Raw genomic sequence first — 14,844 nt, 5'->3', positions numbered from 1 at the left:
AAAAATAATTAGATGTAACAGGAACAAGGAGGGATGCAAAAACCCTGAGACAGGTGGGCAGAGGGAAATAAGGTTTGCTCTGGGAGGAGGATGGGGCACGGTGTGTGATGAAGGCAGCAGGAAAGAGCAGGCCAGATGAAAGACAAACTGCAGCAAGTGCTGCAGTGGAGGGGAGAGCTGTATGGCGGATGCCAGTGAGATGGTGGGGACAGGACATGGCATTCGCTAGCCACTTGGAGGGAGAGGACCAAATGCAGGGCTCCTTCACCCCATGTCCAAGGCCTGGTAGGCCAGCATGGGTAAAACGAGCCTCCCCTGTGCAGCAGAAGAGCTGCCTCCACTGAGCCGTTGTAAAAGCTTCCTGCTTCCTCAGCAGGAGGACAGAGGAGGTTATGGAGAGGGAGGTGATAGATGTTCAGGAGCAAGGACAGAGGAGATGATGGAGCAGGATAGGGACAGGATGTGAAGGGAGCAGGGGTGATCCAGCTGGGAAGCAGAGCTGGGAAGCATGGGACACAGGGTGTCGCAGTCTTACTCACGTGGGGGAAGAGGGGGAAGTGAAGGTTCTTCCTGAGCTGCTCAGTGGAGCTGCCGCACCAGTCTTCAAACACGTGCAGATTGGCCTGGCCCTGGAACTGGGGAGCAGAAGTGGGGCACCATGAACGGCTGTGTCCCTTCCCTGCATCCCTCTCCTGTTCTGCCAACCTTGGCCACGACCCCCGGCACTGGAGCACTTGTGAGAGCGAAGGAAGATGCCACTGCTGTGACAGGCTAGTCTGCAGGAAATGTGGGCCCAGACGCCTGTTTCTCACCTGCTGAGGGTTTGGTGTTTGCAGAGGTGACAGTCTGAATGGCACCAGGGAACTGTGATAATGCTCAGGACATCTCAGTTAAGTGCCTGGGGTTCACACTGTTTTTCTCCATCAAGAAGGCGTTTAACCAGAGGGCTGTATTCTGAAGCCAGGGTGAGGGACATGCTGTAGGGTGGCAATAGCCCTCCATGATCCAAAAAGTATGTAGGGTCTTATGTCCTCCAAGAAAGTGTTTTGGACTCCTGCACCATTTCAGGGCTATTTTCCTGGCTCGAGGAAGAAGGGACACCCTATGGAGGGGAGATGGCAGATCCCCTTCTCAAAGCATGCCTGCAAGGTAAAGCTCATGGAAGACAGTGGGGACAAGGAGATGGAGGCTCAGCAGGGTGGGGAGCAGCAGCGCAGGCGGGTCAGTGGGCTGCATGGCCTCTGTGTGCCCCCAGAGACACAGAAACACTGCAGGGAGCTGGCGTCCCCTCCTGGACAGTGTAGGAGGGTGTGCTGTGTGGTTACAGGTTGCTGTCTCAGCTACCCAGCTGGTCACACCGAGGGAGGCTGACAGTGCCCAACAGAGACCGGGAGCACAGCTTTACTGGGAAAAGCTTGCTGGCCGCTGTGGGATTTCAGCAATATACTCCTCAAGGGACAGGCTTTCTTTTTGTCAGAGCCATTCAGAAAGGAGAAGCTGGCTGCCCTCCAGCAAAGTCCAAGCTCTCTGTCTGCAACCAGAGAGCTGGACGCTAAAGCCCTCCTTACAGGACTGGCATCCAACAGCAGAGAATAAATAAGCTGGAGACTGTAGAAGCTACCTTAGATGGGGAAATGCTGCAGACAGGAATAGGTTGCCTTGGGACCAGGGAGTTTTTGCCACGGCTGTCTTGCCTATATAAGGGCTGTGCAAGCATGGCTGGGGAAACTGCCTGAACAGCACCCAAAAGTCTACAGATGGCAGCAAATTCTTAGTTTTCACTGGGGAGTCTCTAGCAAGGCTGAAGGAGCATAGTGGAGGAAGGCTCAACCCCTCTGTGCACTCCTGGCAGAAAAACCACTTCAGAGAGTCATCTTTCCCAGGACAGCGGGCCAGGGTTTTATTTTGTAATAAACCATGGCTTGAAGGAAGGACGCAAAGCAGACTTGGCCTGGCACCAGCCTACGCAGTAATGCTCCTTGTGAGCCGTGGGCTTTAGTCATGCACGTGAAAACCATCTCTGTGTGCCAAGCAAAACACATTCACAACCACTGCTATTCTTGAGTGGTCTCTTGTCAGCCCTCTCTCACTGGTGTCTGCATTTCCAGGGCTTGACTGATGTCTGTAAGCCTGTGTCATCCCACACTACCATCTCCTCTTCCTTCCTTTGCTGCTGACATCCCTCAGCATGGGATTCTGCCCACTGGGCAAAAGAAAAAAGCAGCAAGACAAAGTGGATGTAATTAGTCAGTATGATACTGCACCAAATCAGAGAGGAACTACACATAGGGCTCAGGGCGATGGATACAGCCAAGACAAACCTGGGACTCCGCAGGGACTTGCAGTACAAATAAATCACTGCAAGCGTGACAAACACTGAATTGGAATGAAATTGCCCATGCCCCTTGGACAAATCCAGGTTCACACCCAAGGGTCTTATGCTACTTTTCTCAGCCAAATCAAACAATGAAAAATGCTATTTCTTGTGGAACGTGAAGTCAGGCAAACAGGCTAGGCTCCTACAGTGAGTCAATGCCAGAAACTACGTCTTCTGGCAATCAGGCTGCTGCTATCCACAAGTGACACTGGTTTTTCTTCTTGGAGAACTGTTTGCACGCTGCAGATAGCAGGCTCAGATCTCTATCAAACGAAGCACAACACTCCCACACTGTGGAGAGGCTGGCACTGCAGCCCACTCCTGGCAAAGACAGACCCAGGGGATGCTCCTGAGGCTCAGGACTGCAATGGAGCTGGGCTGACTTTGGCCTGGGGTAGCCCAAACTCCAAAATATCTTTATGAGAAAAGTCCCAAAACAGCAGCTAGACTTGCTCAAACATTTGCAGAGGAAACTTGGACCAGTCCCAATTAGGGAGAGGACAGCCTACAAAAAAATAAGGCAGACACCACTGTACTAGGTGCTGCATCGATGCTGTAAGAGATGGTCCCTGAGATTTCTACCCTGACACCCCTGTCTCCAAGGTCTTTAAAAAGCCACCTGAGAGGAGATTCTGGCGGGAGCTAATGAGATCACTTTGCTTTCCTGTGCTCACAGCTGTTAGAAATAATTAACTGGTAAACAATAAGCATTTCTTCCATGTGCTTTCAGAGTCTTCTCTAAAGCAACAGATTTTCTCCTGAGCTACAGCAGCCTAACTTACTTTCTGCTTCCTCTGAAAGGGAAAAGAAGAACTTTATTGACAGATAAGTGCTGGCTGCCCAAAATGCTACTCTGGGAGTGAAAACTGAACTAGGCTTTTATTTTAGGCCCCCACGAGTCACCAGTGCAGCAGCTGTTTGGAAACCCTATCACCTCTGTCCCTCCAACTGAGCTCATGGCTGCCCATTGCAGGCAGCTGAGAAATTCCTCTGTTTGCTATTTGGGTCCCCTCTGGAACATGTAGTAAAAAAAATCTCCTGCTTGGGGCTTTTGCAGACTGCAGCAATAGACAAATGGCACCATCATTCCCAGTTCATGCACACAGTTCCTGAGAAGTGTCAATGGACTTTCTAAAACATGGCTACTACCTAGCCCTGGTTTCCAAAGGGCTGGAAATTCAGGACCTGTTAAGCAACAAGTTCCCCTTCTCCCCTTAAAAACATCTGCTTTGAAAATTTTTGATGGACTGATTTGGCCAGAACCAGGAATGGAAGCCAAGAGTCTGGGCCTTAAATGGGAGCTGGTATTAGCCAGTCTGTGAGTTCCCATTTAGAGGGCTTCTCCTGCCTCTCAGCTTCCTCCCCATTGCAACCCCAGCTCCCAGTCGCTTATCCCCACCATGCTGAAATAGTAGCATTGCACAAACCCAGCTCAGAACCAAAACAGGCGCCGGTCGTGCACCAAGGGCACGTCAGCACAGCACGAGTACACCCAGGAGCACGTGCACAAGAGCTGCTCTTTCCGAGGAGGTCTGGGCAGGCTGATACCCTCCTGAGCACAACGCCATGGACACGTAGCGACAGCGCTGCTGAGGGAAGTGGGAGCTGAACCTTAACAAGTGCAGGGAGGCGAGAGCTGGGACAGACCCTTGCTTCGGTGCTGAGGCAGCAGCCTCTGCTGCTTCAGGAGTGCGGCTGGGCTCCGAGCCCCAGAGCCGACCCTTCTCGCTGAGCGTGCTGAATTAACACCCGCCTGCAGTCCTGGGTTTGTATAAAGAGACTTTGGTATTTCCGCTTCCTTCTAGAGAGGAATTTTAGATTATCAGCCCCTCCTAGGAAAGTAGACCATAAAGGACGATCAGGCACACAGATAGCACAGGCCTTTCTTCTTAGCCCAAACCCTACCATGTCAAAAACACCCAGAGGTATGGCACTACACCCAGCGGTTCCTCCCAAGCAAGGAGCCCCAGGGAAGAAAGGTGAAGCACCAGCAGAGGCCGGTGCAAGCAGCAAAGCTGGAAGGATTGCAGCAGCAGAAACACAACCTGCTGCACCGTAACTAGAGCAGGATGGAGAAGAGAGGCCTCTCCTAATTTAATCCCAGGCAGCTTTGGCATCATGGAGGCAAATCAGCTGCGTAGATGCGTGCAGCCCAGGGAACGCGCAGCGCCGGGGACGATAAACGGGGCACAGAGAGGGCCTGAGCCAGGGAAGAAAGGCGACATTGTGCTGCCAACTGGAAACTCCTGAGTTCATAAGACTCTTCTGTCTCTGCAGAGCGGCCGCAGCCCCTCCTCCTGCCTGGCCCAGCTCGCCTGACTGGGTGACATTCAGCAGCCAGCAGCTGGTCTTCGCTGCAGGCTCTGCCACGCTGGGCACTTGCGGGAATCCATCAAGACGAGTTAGCAACAAAGCCCCCCTGTCCCGCCGAGCCCTGACACCTGACAGGCACGAGTGGGCGAGGAAGGGACATGGGCAGGGACAGAGCAAGCAGGAATAACTTTGTCTTTAGTCCTCTAAGGAAAGGATACTTCCTCTTAGGGTAGGTTAGGAGCAAGGAGATGCCCTGGCACAATGCTCTGGTTTCGTGCAGCATCTATGTACCTATACAGTCGCTGCCTGCAAGGGGCTGCACTCCCGGACATCCCTCACACCTCCTTCCAGCTAGAAGGAAGTCCTGAGGCTGCACAGACATGAAGGGGGGATGTTCTAAATGCCCTGCAGGGCTGCGCAGGCCCTTCTCCTCCCAGAGCTGAAAAGAGGCTCCTGCAGAGGTAAATCAGAATGATCAGGCTAATCAGGTGCATTTCTGACAATCCTCCCCCATCCCTATGGCAGTGCCAAACAGTGACACTCACGGTCCTGCAGCACAGGTTTGCCCTGGCGATAGCCAGCACCTTTCTGAATTAATGGAACAAAATGCCCCACATCTCTCCAGCCTGAGGAGGCAGTGGGTGATATTGGGAGCTGGAAGACTTTGCCCTGGTGCCTGGAAGGGACAGTGGCAATAGCAATCATGTGCATGGGCACTGTGAGGAAGCCAGGAGTGAGGCTGAACCCTGCTTTCCAACACACGCTGGGTATAACTTCATTAAGGATTTCCTATGTGCACATTTTCCCACCGCATCATCCAAGGCTGAAGACTTAAGCCACCAATTTCATCTCCTGAAACTGAAAGAGGAAAATTGAAACCTGTCCTTTTTTGGCTATGCTGGCTGCCAGTTTACCCTGCAACCCCATTGATTATTCAAGTTTGTCAGGAATATACCTCTCTGTTCAAACTAACCCCGGCTCCCCAACCTGTGGGAGGAAACATGCTGCTCCTCACCCCAGGAATCAGGCTGCAATTAAGTTCTTAAAGATGCTGCCAGGAGGTCACAATGGGATCATAGACCCTGAGTAATTAATTTGGGCAGAGTTACAGAAAAACTTAATCCTCGGGCCAGGAAAAATTTCAGCTGGTGGTTAAGAGGACAGCAAGCAGCTCTATACAGAGCTGTGCCCATAGATTCCTTTCCATCTCCTGCAGCTGGTACTGGTGAACTGCTGGCCTCTGTTCGCAGTCAGGGTGGCTCTGCTGACCCTCTGGGTGCAGACACAGTGCCACAGCAAGGGCAAGAAATTTTGCCTTATAGAGACGAAGTGAAAAGTGGTGAAGGAGGCAGCTGCTTCACAGGAGCAGCATTAGAGGGCTGATGGTGGGGAACGGCAGGGTGTGTGAGTGGGGCAAGGCCACCCAAACCAGCTCCCTACTCTAGTATCCACATACCCTGGGTCTCAATGTCTTCTCAGGATGTATCTGCCACATGCAACCTGACAGAGCACACAGCTGGGGGACCCACAAGTTCCCAGCCCAGCTGGTCTAAGACAACAGCCCTGCTACCTGGCAGAGCTCTCCTCCCCAACAGGGAGCAGTGCAGGACAAGGCAGGAGGCACACAGAACCTTTCCAGGCACAGGGCCATCCTGCGCAGCACACCCCAAGTCCTGCTCCTTCCCCTTGGGCAGTGCACCTCTCTGCTTGCTCCACCTTTGGCAGCACCACACCAGGTGGCAGGTTAGCAGGCTGGTGGGTGTCCTGCCCAGCGCCGCTGCAAGCAAGGGAGTGAAGTCACCCCACCAGCAAAGCAGAACGCTTTGTGCATCAGCCCTGTGCTAAACACATACCTTTGCCCAAGCCACAGTGTGTACCCCACCAGTTGCATTTCTAACCCAGGAAAGGCTCATTGCACACCACAGCCGGCAGGATGCAAATCTAACATGCTTTTGAAAAATCACCAGAGAGGGGATCAGAGACATCAGGCAAAGCCTCAGAGAAGCTGGGATATGCCACGCAGAGCCTGTATCGCCTGGTGCCATGGGAGGGGGGTGCAGTAAATGCTCCATGTTGTCCCTGTGCACAGCAACAGTTGTGCAGGCCCTGACATTCCAGCTGGCTCTTTGCCAGCAGCAGCTCATCTGGGAGCCAGCCCTGCCTGCATGCTGCCTGCATGCTGCCTGCAAGGCCCTGCGGCCAGAGGAAGCCCCCGGGCTCCAGCTGGGACTGGCACTCACCAGAGCCAATGCAGCAGAACAGATCAATGGCCTGGCCTAGTTCTGGGTACTAGCGGTGACTGGTGCTGGCGACTTCCAGGAAAGCTCATGCTGCAGGGACCTAAACTGCTTAGTGCAATGGCTGGAGGGAGGCATTTTCCCTCTGCCAGCTGGTGATCACCTCGTGCCCTGAGCCCAGGGACAGCAGCCTGCTCCCTCCCTAGGGGAGATGCGAAGACCCTTCTAATTTGTGCAGGTCTCTAATCACCTTGAGGAATTTAGTGAACTGAGTTCATTAGCTAAGTGCCCCCTGGCTGGTGTCCCTCTCATTATCAGCAGGCTGCATTGCTCCCTTATCTGAAGAGGAATGGTGAGATAAGGGAACATGGGAGGAAAGAATAAATGAGGCATGAAGGAAACAAAGGGAATATTTACCCCAGTCTTCAAGGGTCATCAGAGAAGGTCTCTGTTCATCAGAAGTGTCACTGAGGTGGAAAAATCTCTACCTATGACACAGGGGTTGGATAGCAAGAAAATGCCAGAGCGAGAACAGAGCGTGACACTTCTGCGTGCCACAGTCATGTATTTGCTTGTTGAATGCTTGGCTCTACACACTCACAGCCCTGAATAAACTTCACCTTTCAGGGAAGCAGCGGGCTGCCTACTCTCAGGGAATTGCAGGTTGGTGTTTGGTGCCTTGATGGCTGGCGGAAACGCCAAATTATCAGGAATCTGGAAACTCCTGTCCTTCCAGATGACTACTCAGGTCTGTAAGTGTCATTAAGCCAGGAAGGGGTGATAGGGAATGGACTTCAGGTGAAGCAAACAAATTTGCAGGCAGAGGTCCCTGCCTGCTATTCTAACTGCACAGGTCTCCAGCTGCAGCTCCCTCACACAAAACGATGGAAAAGGCACCCACCTCTGGCATCCATGGGAGCGAGTAATTCACAGCTGCATAATTTGATTTATTCCTCCCACCTCTTTGCAGCTCCTGGTTCTGAAATACAAGTAGAGCAAAGTCAAAAATAACCCGGCACTGGCACCTACACAAGAGGGCTCAAACCTCACCACAAGAACATTCGAGAAAAAAGCAAGTTCCCATGCTCCCTTTCCAAAGGACGGACCAGCTATCATGGCCATAGTGGGGTGAAAATGCTCCCTGGCTTTTTTGACAGCAAATTTCCACAGTGAGCTACTGAGGGGAAAGGATACTTTATAAATGCTTGCTAGCACAGAGTTAAAACTCAGGTCATTCTCCCTTTTTTCCCCCCATCCTTTTTTCAAAAAGGTCCAAGCAATAGCCCTTCCAACACTTCCTTCAGGCAACAGCACCGAGATATGCTTCACTAGAGAGCTACACACTCTTCTGATCTTTCATTTCTGCTTCAATTTTGCTTAGTGCTACCTTCCTGTGCCACATACCCAGCCAGCTTCAGCCCACCACTGCAGTTTAGTACATCTAAAATAACTTAATTGACTACAGTAGAGTCATTGTACATTTACATTGCTGTGAGTCAGCTCAGCTTTTGCCCTGTGGCATGCACTCTTTCCTGCCCGAAGAGAGAGCTGTCTCTTGGGGCCAGCATCAGAAAGGAAGGTCTGCCCTTCTAAACATTCAGAAGATATCCCAAGCCTCCTCACCTGGTGTCCCAGCTTCTGTGGATAGTAAAGCTGAAGGCTTGGGTCCCCACCTGGGACATTTGTGTCTGCCAGAGCCTTAGCCAGCTCTCTCCAGCTTTCGTATCCTGTGCAGAGGAAAGAGAAAGAGATGTCAAAGTACAGGCTGAAAAAAGAAGCTGCAGCAGTTACCAGAACAAACTGGTTCTTTACAAGGCTGAGAGACCTCTAACGCTCTGGAATGGTCCAACAGACACCAGGAGTTGTTTAGGTTACTCGGAGCTGGCAGACTGACACAGAGACAGAAATTGTCTCTGTCTTCCTTAAAAGCTTTTCCTTCCTTATTAATTTATTATATTAGAGAATCATCATGGTTCTAAAATACATGTCAGAGATTTCATTAATCACCACAGGACTGAGATCATCTTTGTAGATCCCTCAGATAATCCCATTGGTCAAACTGAAGAACATCAATTTTCTTAACTGTCAATCCCAAAGAAAAATAAGACAGTAACCAAATTACTAATTAGTTTAACCATCAAAAGAACATTATTCTGAATATGCACCTATTTGCATAATAGAAGTTTTCCACCTTCTTTTCTTGAAGGAAACGACAGCAAAGAATACACCTGCTGGGACATTCAGCTGTAATGCCTAAAATATTAGAAATGATGTGGTCAAGGACAACACTAAGTGAAGTCAGCTTCCAGTTTCAAAGCAACTTCATTTGACACCCCCTCTCCCCTTAGTCTGCTCGATCCAGGAGCCAGGGTCAATTTTGGTTTCCTTCTACAGCACCGTTGGCCTCTTGGGCTTAGGAGGGACAAAGACAAGCAGATGCAGCATAACCTTGTAGTTCTCCATAACCACCACCCATATCACTAACAAGACAGTGCTGGTGAGCAGAGCTCATGCCACCCAGCAGCGTTACAGTGGCTCACACTATGTGGTTTTCAGATCTGCTAAACATTTTGGCATTAAGTCATCAACTAACCAACCTGCCAGCAGCTCAGCACTATGCCCACACCACACAATAGCTTAATTGTGAAGAGCGCAAGTGCCAAAACCTCCACGAGCACTTGCTTCTCCCAGGCTGGTGGCAGACCAGCTCCATATCCACATACCAGGGAGTGGAGCCAGGCCCTCTGCCCATTTTCTTTAAAAACAGAAATCATCCCCAAAGCTCTGGGAGGTCCAGAGAAGTTGGCTGCCTTGGTATACAAAGGAAACCATGCTGCGAGCTTACAGTCTGAGCACTGAGATGAATGGTCTGAGCCCTCTGCATTGATCCTGCAGCCAGAAGTGGCAGGGACATGCTCTGATGAGGCAGTACAGCCCACTGCTGGGGAAACCTCTACTTTTTGGATCCATCTTCATCCCCATCTTCACCCTACCCACCCAACCCCGCAGCACAGGAGACTCACTGTGGCTTAAGTAGGAGCATGCTCCATCAGTTTGCTTTGGAGGGGGCATCTACAAGCCACATGACTTATATCAGCTCCAAAACATGTCTGAGCTATGTAGAGACCAAGGCAAACCTTTGACAGATCCCCCTCCCTGGCTGTGCTGAGCTCTTGGCCTGTTATTGCACCTACAAACAGGGTTGCAAAACTTTGTCTTTACTCGCTCCTGAATCTGGGTGCTGTGGGGTCTGGCAGAGGTGAGCAGAAAATGAAGATGTTGAAGCTGCCTCCTATGATGTGGTGAAAAAATGGGACAATTAATGAAAAGAAAGTGCAAGACATGGAAAATCTGAAACTAGGTAGTCAGAGATGCAAGTGAGAGACAAGACTCAGAGGCAACTAGGGTGTCCTGCTTTCCTGACACAAGTGTTGGTTGGCTCAGATGTGTGGGCTTCATTCAGGCCCTGTTAGATGCTGAACAGCCACAAATTTCTGATCTAGCTCTTCCCACCCCCAGATTCTTATCTGAAGCTACAGGTTAAAGTCTAAAAATATTTATCTTCTGCAGAAGATTTTTCAGTCAGACACTCCAGGTGAGAAATTTACCGATTAATGCAGCTAAGCATATCTTGTGCTTCAGGGACTGACTGTCATGGGAAAGGAGGAGGAATTCCTGCTTTCACCTTGTTCAGAGCAACGAGGCAGGAACCACTGTTTCTGAGTATCCTTCAGCTGGACACATGGCCCCATCTGCAATGGGGCTGGAACAGACTTTATAGTTTGCGTGAAATTCAGCGCTCACTACTTCGAGGGCTCATTGTACTCGTGGGAGAGGGGAGCACACTTTTTTTCAGAGGACAGAGCCAGAAGAGTGGGACATGCTAAATTAGAGAGGAACCAAGTAAAACAGGAATAAAATTTTTAAAAACAGGAATAAAAGTTGGTTTACTCCTGGAGATTCACCAAGGGAGGACACCAACAGAAGCAGTCTTTTTCTTTTGTGTGGAAGAGAAAGACTGTTTGGTTCCCTTGTTGAACTCGGGACTTCACTGCTCAGAAATAAGCTCAGGATGAAGTGTCAGGAACCAGCCTCTCCTGGGATGAGGATGTTGGCCACCACAGCCGGCTGCCCCGGCTGCTCCACCACGTCAACTCCCGAGCTCGTCTGCACTTCAGTTCCTGCGCACGGCTGGCACGGAGCCGGCCTCGCAGCAAACACAGCCGCCCAGCTGCACACAAGTGCCAACGGCTGACATTTCTCTGATCCTTGGAAAAGAGAAGAAAGGGGAGCAATTCTCTGTGTTGTACAAATATTTACCTAACACTTACATCAGCCAAACCTGTTTGGAAGAGACAAAACAGCTAGGAATTAATCTGGAGATAGTGACTTCCTTGCTGGGTAATTTGCGCTTTGGCAGGCTAATTCCCCAGCGTGGTAGGAAAGCATTTTCAGAAAATAATAGGATAAATACTCCCCTCAGAGAAAGTTCCTGGTGCTCCAGATCCTCTGCAAAAGATTGGCTTTTCCCTGCAGATCTCCATGGGGCACCCTTGGAGAAGAACCTGGGTTTGCCTGTCTGTTCCTCACTAGGAGGAGGGAGGGAGCTATAGAAAAAAGACAGAGCTCCTGCAGCTTCCTGTAGCCAGAAGACCTGCTGAGACCAACTGCTGATGGAGGACACAGCGAAGGTGTTCTCCTCAGTAGATGCCACAGGATTCAAGGCATCACCTTGCAGGTATCCTCTACCGTGTGACTGACTGAGAGCAGGGCCCTGCAGCTATGTCCACTGCTCTGTCTCAAGAGCACCAGAGAAAGGTGGTCTACCACAGGTTCGGCCCATCGCTGAGGTCTCCATCAGCTATGCACAGCAGCACAGCTGCTGGAATACTTTCTTGATGGCTATTTAAAGAATACGCCTGGAAAAAAGCAGTAGACAGGGAACTAAAATACCTCAGCAAACACTTCGGTATTAGTAAGAGGGAATGCCAGAACTACTAGCTTTGATGGTTTTGCTCCAGCCCCTCTACAAAACTGGTTCTGGTTAGGATGGGAAAGGGCAAAAAACTGTAAAGGCAGAAATCAAAGGCTTAGGAAGAGCCTGTCCCACAGCCAGGTGAATAGCTGAAGATGTTGGGCCAGGCTTTGTTGCAATTAACCTGTCAGACAGATGTACCAGCCAACTCCTGGCCTTTCTCTCTTCTGGGCACTTACCTCTCATCACTTTCTGAAGCACAACAGTTTTTTCCCAAGGCTATTTTTTTCACCCCAAACACCTCCAAGGAAGGCAACCCTGGTGCGGGCACAGCTTGCCAGAAGAGGCAGCCAGCCTCGCTGCCACATAGTCCCTCTCCTTGGCATCAGGACCAGCCTCCCCATGGCTACAAGGAACGGTTCAGGGCAGCAATTCACCCAAAATCCAGCCCAGAGGAAAGAAAGGCATGTGACTTTCTGCCGGGCCAGCTTGCCCAACCAAGCCAACTGATGGGCACACAGCCACCCCAGCAGACCCCAGCAGCCAGGGTAGAGCAGCATCCACGCTTTCAGTGACATGTGGTTACACCACACATGGAGTGACGTCAAACCTGCCCCTTCACCATCCCTCTCTGCAATGGCATGCCTAGCACCAGAGCATTTTGGACACAGATTTGTATGATTTTGAGCTGAGAGGGACCTGAGGGCCAAGGAGATGTTCCCAAAGGCACTGTGAAAAGGCAGAAGAACAGCCGGATTCATGGCAATGACAGGGGGTTTGTGCATAGCCCACCCACTCAAACTGCAGCTTTTATCCTCACTCCAGTGTCCGGGGCATTTTCCCCATCTACAACCAGACACTTGGCCAACCTCCCTTCTACAAGCAGAGATCCACCTTTCATTCTACTTTTGCACACCAGTGGTCCAAGGTTCAAGCCCCACAGGGACCATCCACCATCCAGGAAAGTGAGGGTGGTTCTTTGGAGAAAAGGGGTCATTTTTCTCCCTGTTCCCATCAGGCAGGCTGGCAGCTGCCTGCTGAGGACCCAAATGCCCACTGGGGCTGAGCCTCAGCTGCTCCTCTAGTTTTGAGATGGGAAACCCTCAGAACTTGAGCTTGTTTCTGGAAATAGAGACAGGTGGACACAAAGAAAATGAAAAGAGGCTGAAAATGAGGCTGAGACAGATGCTGCATCCTACAGCAGAAACCACTGCAAGAGGCAGCTGGTCTGGAGCCAGTTGCCCGCAGAGCCAGCGGACCAACCATTAATGGACAGAAAAGCTGTAGCAAAAGGAAATAAGATGAAGATGTTTCTTGCCTTGGGTCCAGTCAGGGCCCAGGGCCATGTCTGCCTCTTCTCAGCTATGCTTTTTACTGCTCTCAGGTTAAAAGTCAGAAAAGGAAACTGCAGGAACAGCAAGTGGAGATGGGGAGATCTCATCCAGCAGTTATGACTCCACCAGAGCAATGCAGTTGAAGCCCAGCTCCAGAGGAAAAAAAGAAAATTAAAAAAAGCTGAAAGCTGCAGCCAGAGATAAAAGACAGCAGTACCTGGGGCAGGGTGTGGGGGGGAGCTATCAGGCCTCAGGGCAGGAGCGTGACCAGAGCTGCTCTGCCTCTTTGGAGATTAGATCCATAAGCCATTGTCGTGTCCCTGGCCCCGGCCGGCACTCGATATTTCAATTAGCCTGTGAAGATACCTGGCAATTGTGCCAGTGGGAAATCCCAGACCCACTCAGGTGATCAGCTTCCCCTCTGAAGGATGAGATTTGATTACTCTGCTGTTGTTACTGCTGCTTACATAGCTGCAAATGCTATTAACGCCCACATGCTATCCAGCCCTTTTGTATCCCTGCTAAATGATTCCACTCAGCAGCCTCAGGAAACAGCAGGTTCACAGGCTGGTTTGCACAAAAAGCATTTTCCTTCTCATCTGAGACCGTCCTCATCCTCATTTGTTGCAGGGACAGGGCAAGAAAAAAATGGCAGATATGAAGCAGGGTGTTGCTCTTCATTATCCGCAGTGCCCACAGACCCCTCAGCATGGCATGATGTTTTAACCCTCTCTTGGACAGTCTTATTTCTTCTCTTAACCTGGTTAAATCTTTTCAACTTGCTGTTATCCTACATGACTTCAGTGCAATTTGAGGTCTTTCCCAGTATTATTCCGAACTGAACAGGTATGCAAGTGCAGTATCCAATATCCCCAAATATTACCATGAGGTGCTTTGCATACATACTAGCCCAAAAGATGCTGGGGAAAGTTGCTTGAAACTGAACATGACATAGGAGCTCAACTCAGAGAGCTATTTGCAGTCTCTCACATGCATAGGCATCAAGCCTCGTGCCCTGAACATGAACACCAACTTTACCTCCTGCTCCAGTTACTCTCAATTTAGATTATACCCCACTCACACAGGTGGTGCACTGGGGGTGCCTCCACCCCACCACATGATGCTGGGTGTCATGGGTGGTGAGGTTGTGGTCCACAATCAAATACTTCTGCCCACTGAGATCATGGCGTCAAGCTGCCACGCTCTGCTGTGCACCCCAGGCAGCATGGTTTCATGGCTGCAGCTTGATGGTGGCTACCTTGTCACCTGGCCAAGGCAGCACTGCATCGTGCTCTGGGAGGAGGGCATTTAGAGAGTCTGACGTGCCTTTCACACACCCTGACCAGAGCAAACCACTACTGCTAGTGCCATGCCACCAGGGAAGTGACGCCCATCTCCTGGTCTACCACACAGACATGTATGCCACCCCACAACACCAAGCGTACAAAGCATAAAGATGAGGTGTAAACTGACCTCCTAAAAACAGAGATGAGGGGGAAGGATAAAGTGAAAAGGAGCCACCAATGGTTTCTGGCCATAGGGGTGAGCGAAGGTGAGGTCAAGTCATGAATCACTCACAGGGGGCCAGAGAACCAACAAGAAAAAAAT

At 50.8% G+C, this 14,844-nt stretch overlaps 1 protein-coding gene across 1 annotated transcript in view; it reads right to left on the bottom strand.

The window, feature by feature from the left end:
- Positions 1-14,844, bottom strand: part of B4GALNT3 (beta-1,4-N-acetyl-galactosaminyltransferase 3) — a 70,427-nt gene that overhangs the window by 18,773 nt on the left and 36,810 nt on the right. The window contains exons 2-4 of the mRNA XM_064458194.1: positions 8,551-8,654; positions 7,829-7,906; positions 540-635 (exon numbers count right to left, since the gene is read on the bottom strand). Coding sequence (XP_064314264.1) covers positions 540-635; positions 7,829-7,906; positions 8,551-8,654 — 278 coding nt within the window. The remainder of the gene's footprint in view (positions 1-539; positions 636-7,828; positions 7,907-8,550; positions 8,655-14,844) is intronic.

This window comes from Phalacrocorax carbo, chromosome 1 (assembly GCF_963921805.1).
Source record: "Phalacrocorax carbo chromosome 1, bPhaCar2.1, whole genome shotgun sequence".
Lineage (NCBI taxonomy): Eukaryota > Metazoa > Chordata > Aves > Suliformes > Phalacrocoracidae > Phalacrocorax > Phalacrocorax carbo.
The sequence above is the reverse complement of the archived record's forward strand: the minus strand, read 5'-3'. Positions and strand labels throughout refer to the sequence as shown.